General features: G+C 40.5%; 1 protein-coding gene across 1 annotated transcript in view; it reads left to right on the forward strand.

Moving 5' to 3' along the window:
- Positions 1-17137, forward strand: part of LOC148324046 (ephrin type-B receptor 1-like) — a 105407-nt gene that overhangs the window by 32659 nt on the left and 55611 nt on the right. Inside the window, exons 6-7 of the mRNA XM_088314038.1 lie at positions 10912-11067; positions 13250-13512. Coding sequence (XP_088170164.1) covers positions 10912-11067; positions 13250-13512 — 419 coding nt within the window. The remainder of the gene's footprint in view (positions 1-10911; positions 11068-13249; positions 13513-17137) is intronic.

Here is a 17137-nt window from a genome sequence, read left to right on the forward strand (position 1 = left end):
CCGGACCTGCAGCCTCGCTTCTGCTTCCTCTCTCTGCATCGCCTGCGCCGCCTCCCGGTCCCGATGACCAGCCACGGTGAGCCGGGCAGCCTCGCCAGTTCGTTCGGAATTTTGCGATCATAGCAAAATTCCTCTGTGATGGTTATTTCGCATCGATATCCAATGTTCACGATGTCCTGGCGGGTATATCGATGTTGTGCCTCAGTTGATGCCAATAAGAGCAAGCAAACACTAATAAAAAGTAATAAGGAGCACTGTGAGGGGGAGCTGTTAGCCGCTGCGTCCATGCGCGCCGCCATCTTGGAAAAATTTTTTACTAATTTACAGTGCTAAAAAATTATGTTCCTCCTCATCTTTAAAGTTGTTCATTCCAAGTGTATGACACATTTTGAAGGTGTAGATCAATAAAAAAAAATAATTAAAAACCAATACAGGTGTTTATTTTAGTTTACTATAGCACAGTGCATTTCCTTAATTTTACACTCATGATTTCAGTCCTTTCTACATAAAAAATGGATTGGCGCCCAAGAAGGGGCGGCACGGAAGCCAACTTGTTAGCACGATGGCGAGTGAAATATGTTTCCAAGTATTTATGCATTTATTTACAGATAGTTTCATAGTACAACTCAGCATCGTGTAGGGTTCCATTTTAAAATGCACTAAACATTTACAGCTATAAATTTTAAGGCCTCAGTACAGTAAGTATTCCCACCTATGGACCTCTGTCAAATGGAAATTCCCGCACCTGGAAAAAAAATGTATGCATTAAATTTTCTTCGACTACATTACATTAATGATCTATTCCTCACAACGGAAATTTCGATATTTCAATAATAACCCGGCAGCCACAGCGAAGCCTGCAGTAGCGCAAACCCAGACATACAACAAAAAAACTTTGACCGCTCCGCCATGATGGGATCCAAAACGACAACATGTACCGTATTTTTATGGCCAAAAGACGCGCCGTATCAAAGGGCGCAGTACCAATTGAGGGAGCTATTTCTGTATTTGATACATAGGTAGAACGCACCGTATCATTGGGCGCAAACAGAACCGAGCAGTCGCGCTAGCGTGTTTTTAAAATGGCAGCGGGAGTTCGGTGATACTTTATTTTAGCTTTTAACAACGTGTTGTCCTCATCCAAAAATGCACCAAGTCCTTGTCTTCTGTATCCAAGATAAACAGCTGGACACGTTCTCCACCAAACACGAGAGTCATTATCAGTCTGCCTCGCCGTCTCGTTGCCGTGCAGCCCCTCAGATGGGATGCCGACACAATACCGGTGTGAGCAAGTCACTAATCAACAAACGATGTGCGGTCACGGTGTTACATCAAAACTAAAACTATCACCCCAAATCAACTGAATAGCATAAGAGTGGAGGCCCAGCAAAATTCCGCCTCCCATCCTACCATACAATACCTTAGTTTACATGCATGCACACTAAAACAGAAGATAGCATGGGTAGCTGTTTTTAAAAAGGCAACAGGAGCAAAACTGAGTTTGGTTGTATTTTATTGAACTATTTAACAATGTACTCACATTATTATTAATCAGTCATCATCCACAAATCCATCAAAATTGTCTTCTGTATCAGAAATAAACAGCTGGACACGTTCTCCACCAAACACGAGAGTCATTATCAGTCTGCCTCGCCGTCTCGTTGCCGCGCAGCCCCTCAGATGGGATGCCGACACAATGCCGGTGTGAGCAAATCACTAATCAACAAACGATGTGCGGTCACGGTGTTACATCAAAAGTAAAACTATCACCCCAAATCAACTGAATAGCATAAGAGTGGAGGCCCAGCAAAATTCCGCCTCCCAGCCTACCATACAATACCTTAGTTTACATGCATGCACACTAAGAAGATAGCATGTTTTTAAAAAGGCAACAGGAGCAAAACTGAGTTTGGTCGTATTTTATTGAACTATTTAACAATGTACTCACATTATTATTAATCAGTCATCATCCACAAATCCATCAAAATTGTCTTCTGTATCAGAAATAAACAGCTGGGCAAGTTCTCCCACAAACACGCCAGGTTCCCTCTCGTCATTGTCAGATTCCCCGTGTCGTTGCTGCGTGCGGCTCCTCATGATGCGAAAGCCCTAACAACAGAGCTAGCAGACACGTTTGCCCATATAGGGGCATTGGGGGCTGCTTTGCACTAGGGGCGTGCCTTTGCGTTGTCATTCACGCCCATCTCCCCTCTCACGTCCGCCTGCTGTCGTTAGCCACGCCCGCATTCTCTCTATATAAGCAGTGTGCAGGCAGTTAAAGCAGTCTGCCCAACGGTGCACTTGGTGCACTTGGTCCACATGATGGGCGCTCCGCCTCAAAAGGCGCCCTGGCTTTTTTGGACGAGTTTCAGGACTTTAAAGTGCGCCTTATGGCTGCGAAAATACGGTAAATGACTTCTTTGGCATGAGTTTTGTCGTCTGTGGATCATGGCATTCAAACAAAAAGAACGGTAATGACCGTGGAAGAGAGAGTGAAATGCATCCGATTAAACGAAGCGGGATATAAAGTAAAAAAACAAACAAACAAGGAATCGATTGTGGTTCAGTAAAGTTTCAGTTTACCTGCTCAGAGGAAATTGCTTGCGGCTTGACGGACGAAGGACAGCAGCGTAAATGAGCGTGTCCTGGAATGCTTTAACTGTTGTTTTGCTAAAATAATTTCCGCTGATTAGACCGCTAATTGGAGAGAAGGTTAACTCAATTGCGCTATCTATGGGCATAGAGGACTCGAAGCATCTCGCGGACGGCTTCAAAAGTTGCCTGACGTCGTCTGAGCAATGCCGTCTTGTGTGGTGCGAGAGGGGAGGTAAAGTTAGAGAGTGAGTGAGTGGAAGTGTTATATTTTGTTAACATACTCATCATTTACAAACATGTTTGGAATGCTGGTACAAGCTGAAACGTTTTATACAAATTGAATGTACCATCTATCCATCCATTATCTGTACCACTTCTCCTCACTTGGGTCGCGGGGGGTGCTGGAGCCTACCCCAGCTGACTTTGGGCAGTAGGCAGGGGACACCCTGAACTGGTTGCCAGCCAATCGCAGGGCACACAAAGACGAACAACCATCCACACTCGCATTCATACCTACGGGCAATTTAGAGTGTCCAATCAACCTGCCATGCATGTTTTTGGAATGTGGGAGGAAACCGGAGTACTCGGAGGAAACCCACGCAGGCACGGGGAGAACATGCAAACTCCTCACAGGAAGGCCGGAGCTGAAATTGAACACACAACCTCTGCACTATAAGGCCATCATGCGGACCAGTCGGCCATTGTGCCGCCAATTTACTACCATCTTAAACGTCTTTATTATTCATGTGTACATATATTAATGAATTCAAGATGTAATAAGAGCAGCTGCATGCTGATGGTGATATGGGGCGATTTTCAAATGATCCGATTAGTCGACTCACCACGACTACTGTTGGTGATTAGTCGACTAGCAGAATAATCGTTTGTGAATTCTATGGTGCAGCAATAATTCATGTTAATATCAGAGGGGGACATTCCGCCAGCGGTGATGGAAGGTCTGTCAATCCATCACTGATGGACGCCGTTTTGTTGATGAATGGTGGTAAACGTCGAAAAACTGATGCATTAAGCACTCATGGAAGCATGGTGTGAGTGACAGAAAGACGTGTCTCACTGTGTTAGTTTATGGGGGTGAATACAGTTAGTTTGTGTCTGCAGGTTCGTCACAAGCGTCATCAACGTTTAATTCTTCAGTAAACACGGGAAGCACTTTTACAACTGCTGACTGGCTCCAAGAATTTATAAACTGTAATTAATACGTTGATTTGTAGAGCTACAATATATTCATTTTTATACATAATATATAGTTGAAAAAAAGCTAGGTAATAAAGCAAAACAATGATTTTTCAAGATATCGAATGAAGACTGATTAGTTGAAAACAAGGAATTGAGGACTGAGAACAAACTTCTTCTGTTCTCCTGCTTTGCCTCTCAGTATAAAAGGTAAATGCAGGAGGATAATGCAGGAAAAAGAACGTAAACGGGCCGCGTCAAATGTTGTATTAGTCTGTGCTTTGAGATGCTGAAAATGAATTGCCATAGTTTGAACACTCCAATATAATCAAAATCAAGAATCATTTGGAACCGGAATCGAAAATTAGAACCGGAATTATTTCAATTGAAATTCAATGCCCAATCCGATGCTATAAATTCTGATTGTCTGCTGACTTTCGTGTCACTTGCCACAGCGTTTTTTAAAAAGTTAATTTAGAACCTTGGTGCTAACAACCATGCTACAGCACCTACTTTTTTATGTCTAAGTCCTTGTTCAGTCCATTAAACATCATCAATGCTGAGTCATTTCAGGCTCAATGGTCTCTCTAAAATGTAGTTTTCTTATGAATGAATAATTGCAAGCACAGAAACAGTTAGATGTATTTTTGCTAAAAAAAATCAATAAAAAATACACGGCAGAAGAAAGTTTGGGTGAAGATGGCACAAAAATACTCGTCATCCTCTAGTGTGTCTCGTTTGCACTCCCTTTTTATCTGCCGTCTTTCACCATTTCCTCCATATAGTAGTTCCCCTCGTTTCTCATTTTCTCTCGAGACTAATCCATTGTATGTGTGCCTCGGTCTGTATGCATTTCTCTTGGTGTGTGTTTCGGTTATAGAGTGTGTGTTTGTGTGATGTTCATGTACATGTACTGAAATGATCAGTGAGACTGTTTCATTCCATACTAATTAAGAAGAGAGAAAATTAGTTTGGTACTGTCAGAGATATGATGTTACAGTAGACATACAGGAAAGGGAAAGTGATAAAAGAAACTTATTAAACAAAGTTCGCTTTTATGGGTGAGGAGGACACAAAGTGGAAAGGTAAATTAAAAGGAAAGGACCGAAAATGTAAAATTACATTTCACCACCAATTTCTCCTGTGATGAATAAATATATCTGGTTGTTGGTAAATAACCAATTCAGAAAATTTTCTGCACCTTCGAGCATTGGCCCAATTAAAATCAGTGATTTTTCTATCCATCCATTTTCTATACAGATTTTTCTCGTTACAGTCAATGTTTTAAGTGGACCGGTAGGCACCAGTACGGAGTAACGCCACTTTTTATGATGATAAAGAATAATAGTGAAGAATGTCAACATTTCAGAGCGAGTAGGAACTTAAGTCGTTATTTATACAGTCATTGGTTGAAAACAGTTGAACCTATAAATATTGCCGTGGTCAAAAGAGAACCCCGACGGGTGATAAAGCAGGTGACGATGACACAGACTGACACGTTAATCTTGGAAGTGAAGAGCATCTTCCTTTCCACTTGCTGTCAGCGATAATTGCACATACCAAGAATGGCCAAACTGTTGCTATCAAACAACCAAATGAGGTATTCAGCGTCTAATTTACCCGGCAACAGTCGAATAAAGGGAATACCGCCACTTATTTTTTTCCCCTCAAGCACTGATCGGAGTCGTGCATGTTTTGTCGAAGCTGGCTTTGGGCAAGAGGCGCATTCCACCCTCGCCTGGATTTACTGGGGGTAATCTGGCTTCTTCTTATATTTCCAAAATTTGGTATGGTTGCTTAGTTCAGGACTGAATTGTTGATCCAAATTTGAGTGTGAATGGTGTTTTCTTTTATGTGTCTAGCAACCAGCCAGTCCAGGGTGTAGACCACTTCTTGCCCAAAATCTGCTAATATAGGCCCGACCTCATCCACAAGAGGCCCAAATGGGGACAAGCATGTCTTTATGATTTAGCCCAATTGATTTGTTTTTACTTTTTAATTAATCAGTCACTCAATCAAACCTTGACTATCACTATGTGCCGCTCAAACATACATTCGATCAAATGCACTGAATGCAGTGATAATCATGCACGTAGGTCCATATAGCCTCCTAAACATGATTTGCCGTACACATTAAATTCTTTTTGTATTCAAACTTGTGGAGTTTACCATATTGTCCTTGAGTTGCATGGCCAGATCGACGCATACAGCGTAACTTGCTTTGGTGTGTAAAGCTTGAAAGATTAAACACGGTTCACTCAACGATCTGGTACTGAGAAAGCGGGACAGAGATGTACTGATTTTCCAACTCAGCACATCCATTTCCAATTCTATGATCTTTCTCCATTTTGCCATCACCTTATGTGATATCATCATGAATAAATACAAAAGAGTAAAAGAAAATGCTGCCTCAACAGTTCATAGTTGGGCACATCTTTGAATTAGCTTTGAAAGGAGAGACGTCTCTGTGTAGACGACTAATGGCAGCACATGTTGCCATGGTGAAATACCCAGTGCATACAAACTTGTTGCTGGATAAATGACCTTGACAAGCCAGATGTCTGTCGGCCTATTCAGAGAACGGACACACACACACACACACACACACACACGCACACACAATGATGACAGTCCTGAAGGGATGACTTCAAAGGAAGGCAGAGTTGCAATTATGAAGGTGTGCATGCATACAAGAGACTGTTGGAAATTGAGGAGGGAGAGTATCTGATGAGTGATGTTAGTGGGGAATAATTTGGGGCTTTTCTTTTGTAGTATAGACTTCATTCATGTATACATGAAGTCTGACTGCTACCTGGTGATAAATTAAAAAAGTTTGTTGCCTGACTCTTCCTGCAATTTGTTCAAAGACTTTGGTTCCATCTGCAGTTTCCTATCTCCTGTTTCATTAATTGCTCATTGGTCAATTATTTTAATACATTTTTTAATGATTATTAGCTCCTCTACGTCTCCATGTTGAATTGTTGTCTCCATTGTATTTTAATTTACATAAAAACTGCCCTTGTGCTCTGTATTTCGATGGTTAAGTGACACAAACACAATGATTTTTTTTCCTTTTTTTTTTTAACCACAGCAGTCAATATCTGATTAATTTGATTGTATCTGTGCATACTTATCCATACATTATCTGTATTGCTTCTCCTCACAAGGATAGCTGGGGGTGCTAGAGCCTATCCCAGCTCTCTTCGGGCATCAGGTACACCCTGAACTGATTGCCAGACAATCGCAGGGCACACATTGACAAAAAACATCTGCACTCACACTCAGACTTAGGGGCGATTCAGAGTGTCCAATCCACCTGCAATGCATGTTTTTGGAATGTGGGAGGAAACCGGAGTGCCCGGAGAAAACCCACACAGGAACGGGGAGAACATGCAAACTCCACACAAGAAGGCCGGAGGTGGAATCGAACCCACGACCTCTGCACTGTAAGGCCATCGTGCTAACCAGTCGCCCACCACGCTGTCGTGCATAAAAATATTCAATATAAATTCAATGGAATTTCTAATGGGAGCAAATATGTGAATTATCATGTATTTGCTTGAATACATCTCGGAATTTACAGACACAATGAGCTTCAAAGGAAGTATGAAATTATTACAGGACGGAGACACGTGAGTGAGTGAGTGAGTGAGTGAGTGAGTGAGTGAGTGGGGCCGCTAATTAGAGGGGAAGCGTCGATAATATGTGTCAATGCACTGATAGGATGCAGCGTTCAAAATGTTATTATGGTGGCCACAAATGAATCAATGTACTGTATGGAAAACATACAGTAGGTAATATAAATTAATCCTCCTCTGTCTGTATTCTATACAGCATATATAGCCATATATAATATGGGTAACAATTGAATAGAAACTTTAAAATATCTGAGCTTTTTTCCTCACCTGACTGAGCTCCTTTTCATTAAATTCAGTCTTATTTAGCTCCATAAAATAAAAACAAAATAAATTAAAAATATATTTTAACTCTCTGGTGGGTGAACGTATCAAAAACAAGAGCAATGTGGCTTTGACATTATATATATCCATCCATGGATGAATGCCCAGTTATGAAATGGGACGGACGTTTGACACTGATGTCATCGTAAGATGATCCTCTGCAGGCTTAGCACATCCAATATGGATGACAATGCTGCTCTACTTCAGAAGAAAATTGGCTATCCGGGAGGGGGTCGTGAGGAGCTTAAACAGATTGCTGCAGACAGAGCATGAACCGAGGAACTGTGCTAAAGTGCCAGTAAGAGATTAAAAGTCAGTCAAGCTGCCAGACATTTTGGTGCCAGGGTGATAGTTTCCTTCACAAAGTGGTTCTCTGATGAGTTGAACTGCTGTGGAAGCATTTAATTGCAAAAGCTACAAACAGTGCCATACTGTAGTCCACAGAGTAGACTCGAAACTACTGTATATATCTTGGCTTTTTAACATAGGCGCTTGCCTATCACACTCTTTGCCACATGAGAGCAATTGGCAAAAAATACTGCAACTGCAACTAATTGGAATGGAAATTTACCAGAACAGCGAACTGTTATTGAGTCCCAAGGTTATGTTGCATGCTGTGTTCCAATTAACTGTAAACAATTGTTGGATGTGATCCTAAGTCTCCAATTAGTGGTCTTGCAGCCCACAGCAGGTTAATTATGACCTTTTTTTTTTATTTTTCATTTATGAATAACTTGGATAATGTGTAGTGCTGTATCGGTCTAGGAACCATATTTGGTTAAGACACACATAAATTGATAAAAGACGGATATCGCTGGCATCAAGCAGAAATCGCTGATGTCACAATTTGGTACGTTTAATATTTTCTCGCAAATCTGTACTGTCGGTCAGTACACATCTGTTTTTTCATTATTGACTGATCAAGTGCCGAAAATGGCTTGCTCTCTTTGACAATGTTGACGGTTGAACAAACATGACATTTTTGGGCTCTCCTATAAAGTGAGGATTTTGGAGGCACCAACATTCCACCCGACGTCATCTTTATCATCATTGTACAGGTGAAATAAAATGTTGGCAGAGAGCCCGTCGATGCCTTAAAGGTCCCATGACATGAGCGTTGCAGCGACAACAACAACCATCCTCTGGACGTCCTTTGTAGAATTACTTGCTCCACCAGGAAGATCCACTATTAGCCTAGCATTAAACGAGCAGATTTTGGTGGGCGTGGCCAAGGCTCACCTGTTCCATGAGCATGTTTGTCTTTGACGTCCGTACTTGTGCACAAATAGAAACACTATGAATGACCACAAACCAATGGCGATAGAATCAAGAAGTTGAGAACAGTGGTCGCCAACCTTTTTTTCACAGTGGACCGGTTCATACACCTCCGTATCTTTTGCGGACCAGGTGTTGGCTTGAATTTTCAATCGTACTTACAAATGGCTCAAGCGTAGGTTTCCTTTTTTTCTTTTTTAACTTTATTTAGAAACTGAAATTTTATGACAGCCAGGGGGATGCCCGAACCTACTTATAGGCTAAATGCTACAAATACAACAGTGTTCCCATAATGCTGCGGGGAATGGATTTGCGCATGGGAAACAATACCAAATGGAAAACATACCAATATGTCAGAAAGTTGAGTTAGAAAAAAGGTGTATTCTTTATTTTTTTGGGGGTGTTATCATTGTCTGCCATGCATTTTTTTTCCTCATTCCGCATCGTTTTCCCATAGTGCCACGGAGTATTTCCAAAACCTGTTGCATTATGGGAAAAAAAATCATAAAATAAATCAGGAAATGCAGGCATAATAAAACCACACAAATGAACACGAATGAACAGTTTAATTTTTGAACTTATTGTATAAAAATAAAATATTATATATATGTTTATTTTCAGTCACTTATGGTGTAGTGGTACACTCGCCCGAGTTGTGTGCGGGCAGCGTGGGTTCAGTTCCCACTCAGTGACGGTGTCTATGTCTGCCCTGTGACTGGCTGGCGACCAGTTCCGGGTGTAGTGCGCCTTTCGCCCGTAGTCAGCTGGGATAGGCGGTGTGGATAATGACATGACATGACGTGTTTATTTTCTATTCTTCCTTAGTCCCTTGTCAGTGAAGTTTGCGCTGAGTCATCTAAAACCGTAAAAGGTGGGGTTAGTGACGTCTAAAACCGATCTGCTAAAACAGCCCATTTGATTGTGTTGTTTGAGTTATGTTGATACAAACAGCCGTTGGCAACGGAAGCATGGGGCGATTTTCTCCCAACATTGGGGACTTAGTCACGCTGAGGGAATGCATATTTATGATGAAAACCTCAACAAAAAGAGAATATCATATCATGGCCCCTTGAAAAGAATTAAAATATACAAAATACACACTTTACCATGCTGGCATAAATGCAACTTTTTTATCTCAAACTAAAATGGTCAAAAGAGACAATGAAATATGTGGCTTACTGATTGTGCATTCATGTCTTATAATTATTTGATAAAGTCATTTGCATTGACAAATATAACAATTAGCAGGCAATATCGAAAATGGTAAAAGCAATAAATTTTTCATGGAAATGACTTAGTTGTGAGGAGTTTAGTTCTTAAACACAGTTAGTTAGTTGGCTTGTTAATTGGTTTCGTGACACCTTCAATTGGACTCCGGTATTTGATTTGGCCTTCATGAATCCTACAAAACAGAACATGGAATCTGCACTAATGCTGTCATCCGTTACAACAATGCCATTTTCTGAGGAGATGGCAAATGATGGAACTGCTGTCTGAATAAGAAAAAAAGGACTTCTTGCTCAGAACACGTTTGCTGTAGTTGAATGATGAAAAACTTGAAAATGGGGGCGCACCATCTTTAACTATTCATAGATGCATAAAGGCTTGAAGGGTAAAACTTTGGATTTTAATAGATATAAAGCACTCTGACCCACATAAGAGGATCAAAGCTGTAAAACTGTTGTCTAATAGCAACAAAGAAAATTAAAATAAAACCCTACAAAACATGTTTTGTGTGTCTTTTCTAAATAATGTACAGTCACCCAAAAATCCTCCTTCTGTACTACTGTCAACACAACCTGCACTATTTGATAAGTTTTTGCATGAACTCTTAGCATGATCACAAACTGTTCAAATGTACAATTCTCATTTTCCAATTTGTTCACAGCTTGTCCACAGGGTACCTTTAAATCAACCCAGGGGCCCGGATTATGTCAGCAATGTCCGCTGAACAGCCGCTCCACCGTTGAAGCGGCCTCCCTTTGTGGTTGTCGGAATGGTTACTATCGTGGTGACATGGATAAACCACAGGACTTGTGCACCAGTGAGTCATTCTGTCAAATGTCTATATAAATATGTACATCATAAAACAAATTATTTTATGGATCACGATGGAACATACAGTATACAGTACAGTAAGTAAAGGACAAAGCCGCTAGTCAAATGTCTTGTGCTCTATATTGACAGGGGCACATAGAATTATGATTACCACCCTACAAACAACTGCATCCGTGCACTACACAACATTTTGTTCCTGTTTCGAGTCTTTATTTTTCATTTTTAATCAAAATACCACAAAATAATGGAGTTTGACTTTCTGCCACTAAAGTTTTTTTTATGTGAAACGCAAATAAACGTTTCTATATTATTTTGATCAGTTTGAATTTTTTATCAGAAGTTTTTATCTGATACGTCATTGCTATCTATATCATACAAGACATGGTAAACTCCTTTTATAGGTCAAACCTAAATGCAAAAAAGGGAAATATCTAAGGGAATAAAAAAGTAACGACATTTTTTAAACCAAACAGAGTTGAAGGCCAAAAAAGCCATCTCTGATTAAAATTTGCTGCGGACGAGTGTTCTGTAAAAGTTAGTGACATTACTGCAACAGAGTCCCATCTTTTCATCTTCCACATTCCGCTGGCTTTTCATTGACGTGAATATATGTTTTGAGTGTTGAAGGGCCTGCATTGCTATGCAAGATGAAGAGCAGGGTTAGAAACACACTCGCTCTCAATTCCACTGAGACGTGGTGGAAGTAGGTTGAGACATGAATCATTTCAGACCGTCTCTGCAACCAGTAAGATTGTGTGTGAATGTGTATGCATGCGTGTGTGTGTGTATTTCTCCTCTTAACTAAGGAATTAACAGTCCCTCCTTCAGCCTCCAACAGTTGTGAGGAGGTTCACAATGTCAGTAAACGTCTTCTGGGATTTTGCATCCAAATTATATTTTTCTTTTGGCATTGACAATGCAAACATGGAGAATTTGCTTCCTACGTGCATGTGTACTATGTTTAGACATGTGCACGTCCTTGCTGGCTTAGATACAACTTCATGTTTTTTTAAGGGAATTTAAAAGCTGGTTCATGCACAGTTCACCTCACCTTATTTCACTGCTGAAATCGATGCTAATGCTTGAGCATGAAAGGCAACGCAAAACACATGACCTGACTATGTGGCGGTGATGCGATATTGAGGCAAGAAATGCTGCAAATGATGCTGCATCTTGCTCTGATCTTACCCAGGTTTCACTTGATCAGCATCTAAATGGAAAACTCAGTACGTCAGCTTGAGATGACCTTTTTCCCAGGCCTGCGTTTACATTTTTCCATCTATTTGACCCCATGACATTAGAGCCTTCTTATGCTGCACCATATTATCTGACACAGTACATTTCATCTTTCACTGTAAAATTCGGAATAATTGGGAGCCCACGCTGCTTGTATGCCACCACTTATCATCTTTTCAGTTATTTAGTGGTGATAATCTCAAACTATTTTTTTTCCCGAAGTGAAACAGTTGGCCACTAACTTCTCCTGACAACAGGGAAGCAACTCGCTGCAACAATGGCAGCACACGCACAAATTGATGGTGATGTAAGAAAATCACGTTTGGTGCTTTCAATTCCAGGGCAAAACATGAATTTTAGCCAAAGAACATTTTAAACACCAATACTGAGGGACTTTACTTCATAAAAGAGTTTGCTTTTTTGTTTTATGTTAAACTTAATCAAATTTGATTAGAGACTACTATTTAACCTTAAAGAGTGTTTGATTTCAATTAACGGTCATGATTGAGAGCAAGTCAAAGTAAACACAAAATAAAACTAGAAAAATACATTAAAATAAAAGTACAGATTACATCTCTAAACCTGAAGTGATGAAATCAAATTTCATTTCAGTTAGCAGTGCATGTTAGGTGATAATTAAAACTGGTTAAGGATGCCATCAAAGAAATGCTGAAATAAATTAACATTACGTCACATGAGAAGCAAGGAAATCAAACGTTTTTCTCAAAAGTAGCTGATGAAGCTGTTAATGAAATGTTGAGTTGTAAATTCAACCGCTATGGATAAAGTATGTAAGTTATTTGTCTGATATTGGAGAAAATTATATTCTGTGAAAATGTTTAAGTAGAAGGCATAAATGCCTCTAAATGTGTTTTTTTTTAATCTCATGAACTTCTGTGATTTCTGATACTCTCATCTCCTTCACCATGCAGGTGTCCCTTCAGGTCCCCGTAACTTGGTCTCAGTTGTTAACCAGACATCAGTGCAACTGGAGTGGCATCCACCACGTGATATCGGGCATCGTGAAGACTTGTCCTATAATGTGTTTTGCCACCGGTGTCACAGCAGTGAGCGACGAGTGTGTCAGCCATGTGATGACAGCGTGGCCTATGTTCCAGGCCGGAGGAGGTTAAAAGTAACCAAGGTGGAAATCAGCAAGCTCCGGGCACACACGTCATACACTTTTGACATACAGGTTTGTTTCATGTCATGTTGCATATTGCTTGTTGCTTATTTAATTTATGTACATTTTTTAACATACATTTAAGAAATGTTGAAATGTTTCAAATACAGTGTTGTTACTTCGCACTTCGGTTATCGCGGATTCAGACTACAGCAATGGTTTGTGAGTGTGTCACTGATGGATGCCCGTTCTGCTGACAACTGACAGAAAAACACCTTGTACAAAATGTGTTTGAATACAATACAATACAATTTTATTATCATACAGCGTTTCACAACAGATGGAGCTGTAACAAAGCGCTTTCCTTATGGTGTAATATAAATTAGCAGGTAATAAGAACAAAAATTAAAACACATAAACACACATTTACAATAGATACCAGAAGAATACAGTCATGTTGAGTCGAAAGCTAAATAATAAAAATGTGTCTTCAAACGGGTTTTAAAAATGGACAGAGAGGGGACTTGTCTAAGATATAATGGTAGCTCATTCAATAGAGAAGGACCGGCAACAGAAAAGACACGATCCCCCCTGAGGCTCCGCTTAGTCCTCGGCACCTCCAGCAGCATTAGATCCACAGACCTGAGGCAGCGGGCAGGTTCGTAGGGGTGGACAAGCTCAGAGAGGTACGCTGGGGCGAGGCCATTTAAAGATTTCAAGACGAACAGTAGTATCTTGAAACAAACTCTAAAGTGCACTGGGAGCCAGTGAAGAGAGGCTAAGATTGGAGTTATATGATCTGTCTTCCCGAGCTCCAGGTAATAGGCGAGCAGCAGCATTTTGGACCAATTGGAGGCGCTTGAGGGAGGACTGGCTGACTCCAAAGTAAAGTGCAATACAGTAATCTAGCCGAGATGTAACAAATGCATCTAAGTGCTGTTGGGCAAGAAAGGGTTTCAATATAGCCAGCTGCCTAAGATGAAAGAAGCTGGATCGAACAACAGAAGTGATCTGCGGATCAAATTTAAAATCACTGTCCAGTTTAAAACCCAAGTTTGAGACTGTTGGCTTTAGATAAGATGCCAGGGGGCCAAGGTTTGAGAGTTGAGAGATTGAGAGTAGAAGGGTGTTACAATCAGTGTTGCTTCAGTTAACTATTAGGAACGTAACAATTCGCTCAAGCACTGATTCAATTCGCCTTTAGATTTTCAGTTCCAAATTTCAATTCGATTTTTGCGGCAATGCTTGTGTCTGTGCACTAGTGTGGTGCTACAGTCATGCACAAATGCAATACGCGTTGATGTTTATCGCTGGCTTTTAAATGTTTAATACTTATTATATTATTAAAAATAATATTAATAATTAATCAATAATGGTACTATTTAATTTTAAATGGAAACCAAGACCAATATGACAATGCTGAATTGCACTAACACAATGAAAACTAAATAGACATAATTCACTTTTCTTTGGCATCCATGTTTTTAATGTAGTCGGGATGAGTGAAATTATATGAATCTAATTAAAAGGACACCTGGATGAGCTTAACATTGGCACCTATATAATAGGTTTGCATGTAAATATGACATCAGTTCTAAAATGCTCCCATAAAAAAAGACTGTAGTGATTTAAGGTCTTTTTTGTGATGAAATTTAAAACAAATTGGCACACCCCCTTTTGAAGCCCGGCTTGTTATTTTTTTCTGGTTTTCACGTCTATGTCACTGCAGTGTGGCAAGCGAGGTAATATTGCTTGCTTTGTCAGTTCTGTTGTCTAAAATGGTGACCGATCGCCACCTAATGCAACTGCACATTAATACGCGTATCCACTTCAACCTGTGAAAGTATAAAAGCGTTCTGCACAATAGTTTGGATTAATTGAGATCAAATGTGAGCTCATGTGACCACCTCCACAAAATCAAAACTACCATGCCGATCGATTCTCCACTTATACAGTCTGAATCGGACAAGAGCAACAATGTGCGCACAAACACCGACTGGTTAGATTTCTGACATTTAGCTACGCTGAAGTCGTGTCAACTCTCAGGAGGCAGACGGCAGACGGCAGGCGTCAGCAGGCAGCCTGCAGGCGAGCAGGAATCTTTATCCCCCACCTTCCCTCCCCGGCTAACAGTAAGCTAATGGGAAGGCTAATAGCAACAATTAGCTTCTGGCCGTTAGACAAAGGCTGTTAGCACAACAAAATTAGCAAATTTGTTGCCAATTGTTCACCGTTTCTGGACATTACAATGTTTTCCAATGGAGAGTTTGTAATCGGTCCCTTCAATGACTCCGGGCGAAACATGGAGAGTAGGCGTTTTTCAATTTGCCACTTTTTTCCCAATTTATCCAAAATGAAGAGAAAAGAAAATTATAAATAACTTACTAAATCAGTTTCATGATAAAAAAAATATATAAACTGAGCTTGTTAGTTAAAAAATTTTCCATCTTTGCTCCCGACCTCATTTAAGGAATTGTATTATGCTAAAGATTAATTTCGTTTTTATTTAACCTGAATACAAAAAGTTTTGTTTTGCTTCTCTGGAATGCATAATATAATCTACACATTCAAAATGTGATATGCACCTGAAAAAAACCCCTTTAAAGATTAGTAGGAACATATTTTTTTTGAGCATCGTAAATTACTATATACTAACGACCTACGTAGGTTATGTTTTGTTGGTCACCCGGAACACCCAGTGAGACATATTGCAGTAACAAATTCCCGAACACGTTACACTAGACTTGCCCCGGCATGAAAATGGAGATGTGTCCGTTTCCATGCCAAGTCTACCTTCTGTTTGCAAATTAGCAGGTGCACTGTGGGTGCTGCAGCACATTTTGCAGGTGTATTTTATCAGGATTCACTCCAACGCTTGAATTTTATGGATGCTTTAAGGCTGCAACTGAGCTTAACCTTCAAACTTTGATCAGGAGCCAACTTTACCATCAAGCCTGAGTGCCTGCTCCAATGTCACCTGTCTTGTAACTGTCACCTCAGTGTCCTTGTGAGTGCAGTGTGGGGTTTTAACATAGTGCATGATTGAACTGTGGCTATCTCACATCTCATATTAATGCCGCTTGCCAGTTTGATCGATATCATGCGAAGATTTTTTACAAGATTTATAATCTAGTTAATGCATCAAATCTGCTCAAAATAACAATTTCACAATAATCTTCCATATATAATTTGGTACAGACATACACAGTTAGAAATATTTTAAACTGTCTAACGTGTGTTGGTTGAAGCATCCATCCATCCATTAGCTGTACCGCTTGTTCTCACAAGGGTGGTGGGGGGTCCTGGAGCCTATCCCAGCTGTCTTCGGCTGTCTGAACTGGTTGTCAGCCAATCGCAGGGCACACGTAGACGAACAACCATCCGCGCTCAAACTCATACCTACGGGCAATTTAGAGTGTTCAATCGACCTGCCATGCATGTTTTTGGAATGTGGGAGGGAACAGAAGTACCAGGAGAAAACCCACACAAGCACGGGGAGAACATGCAAACTCTACACAGGAAGGCCGGAGCCGGAATCAAACCCACAACCTCGACACTGTGAGGCCGTCGAGCTATCCAGTTGGACACCGTGCCGCATTGGTTGAAGCAATCAAAAAAAAAATAGATCACCCTCATGTTGAAATTGGAAGAAAATGATTTTGATCTGATATGCTCGCTTGAATAAATGGCCATTTTT

Source organism: Idiotropiscis lumnitzeri, chromosome 13 (genome assembly GCF_059441095.1).
Source record: "Idiotropiscis lumnitzeri isolate Australia: NSW breed Sydney's pygmy pipehorse chromosome 13, RoL_Ilum_1.0, whole genome shotgun sequence".
NCBI classification, from domain to species: Eukaryota; Metazoa; Chordata; class Actinopteri; order Syngnathiformes; family Syngnathidae; genus Idiotropiscis; species Idiotropiscis lumnitzeri.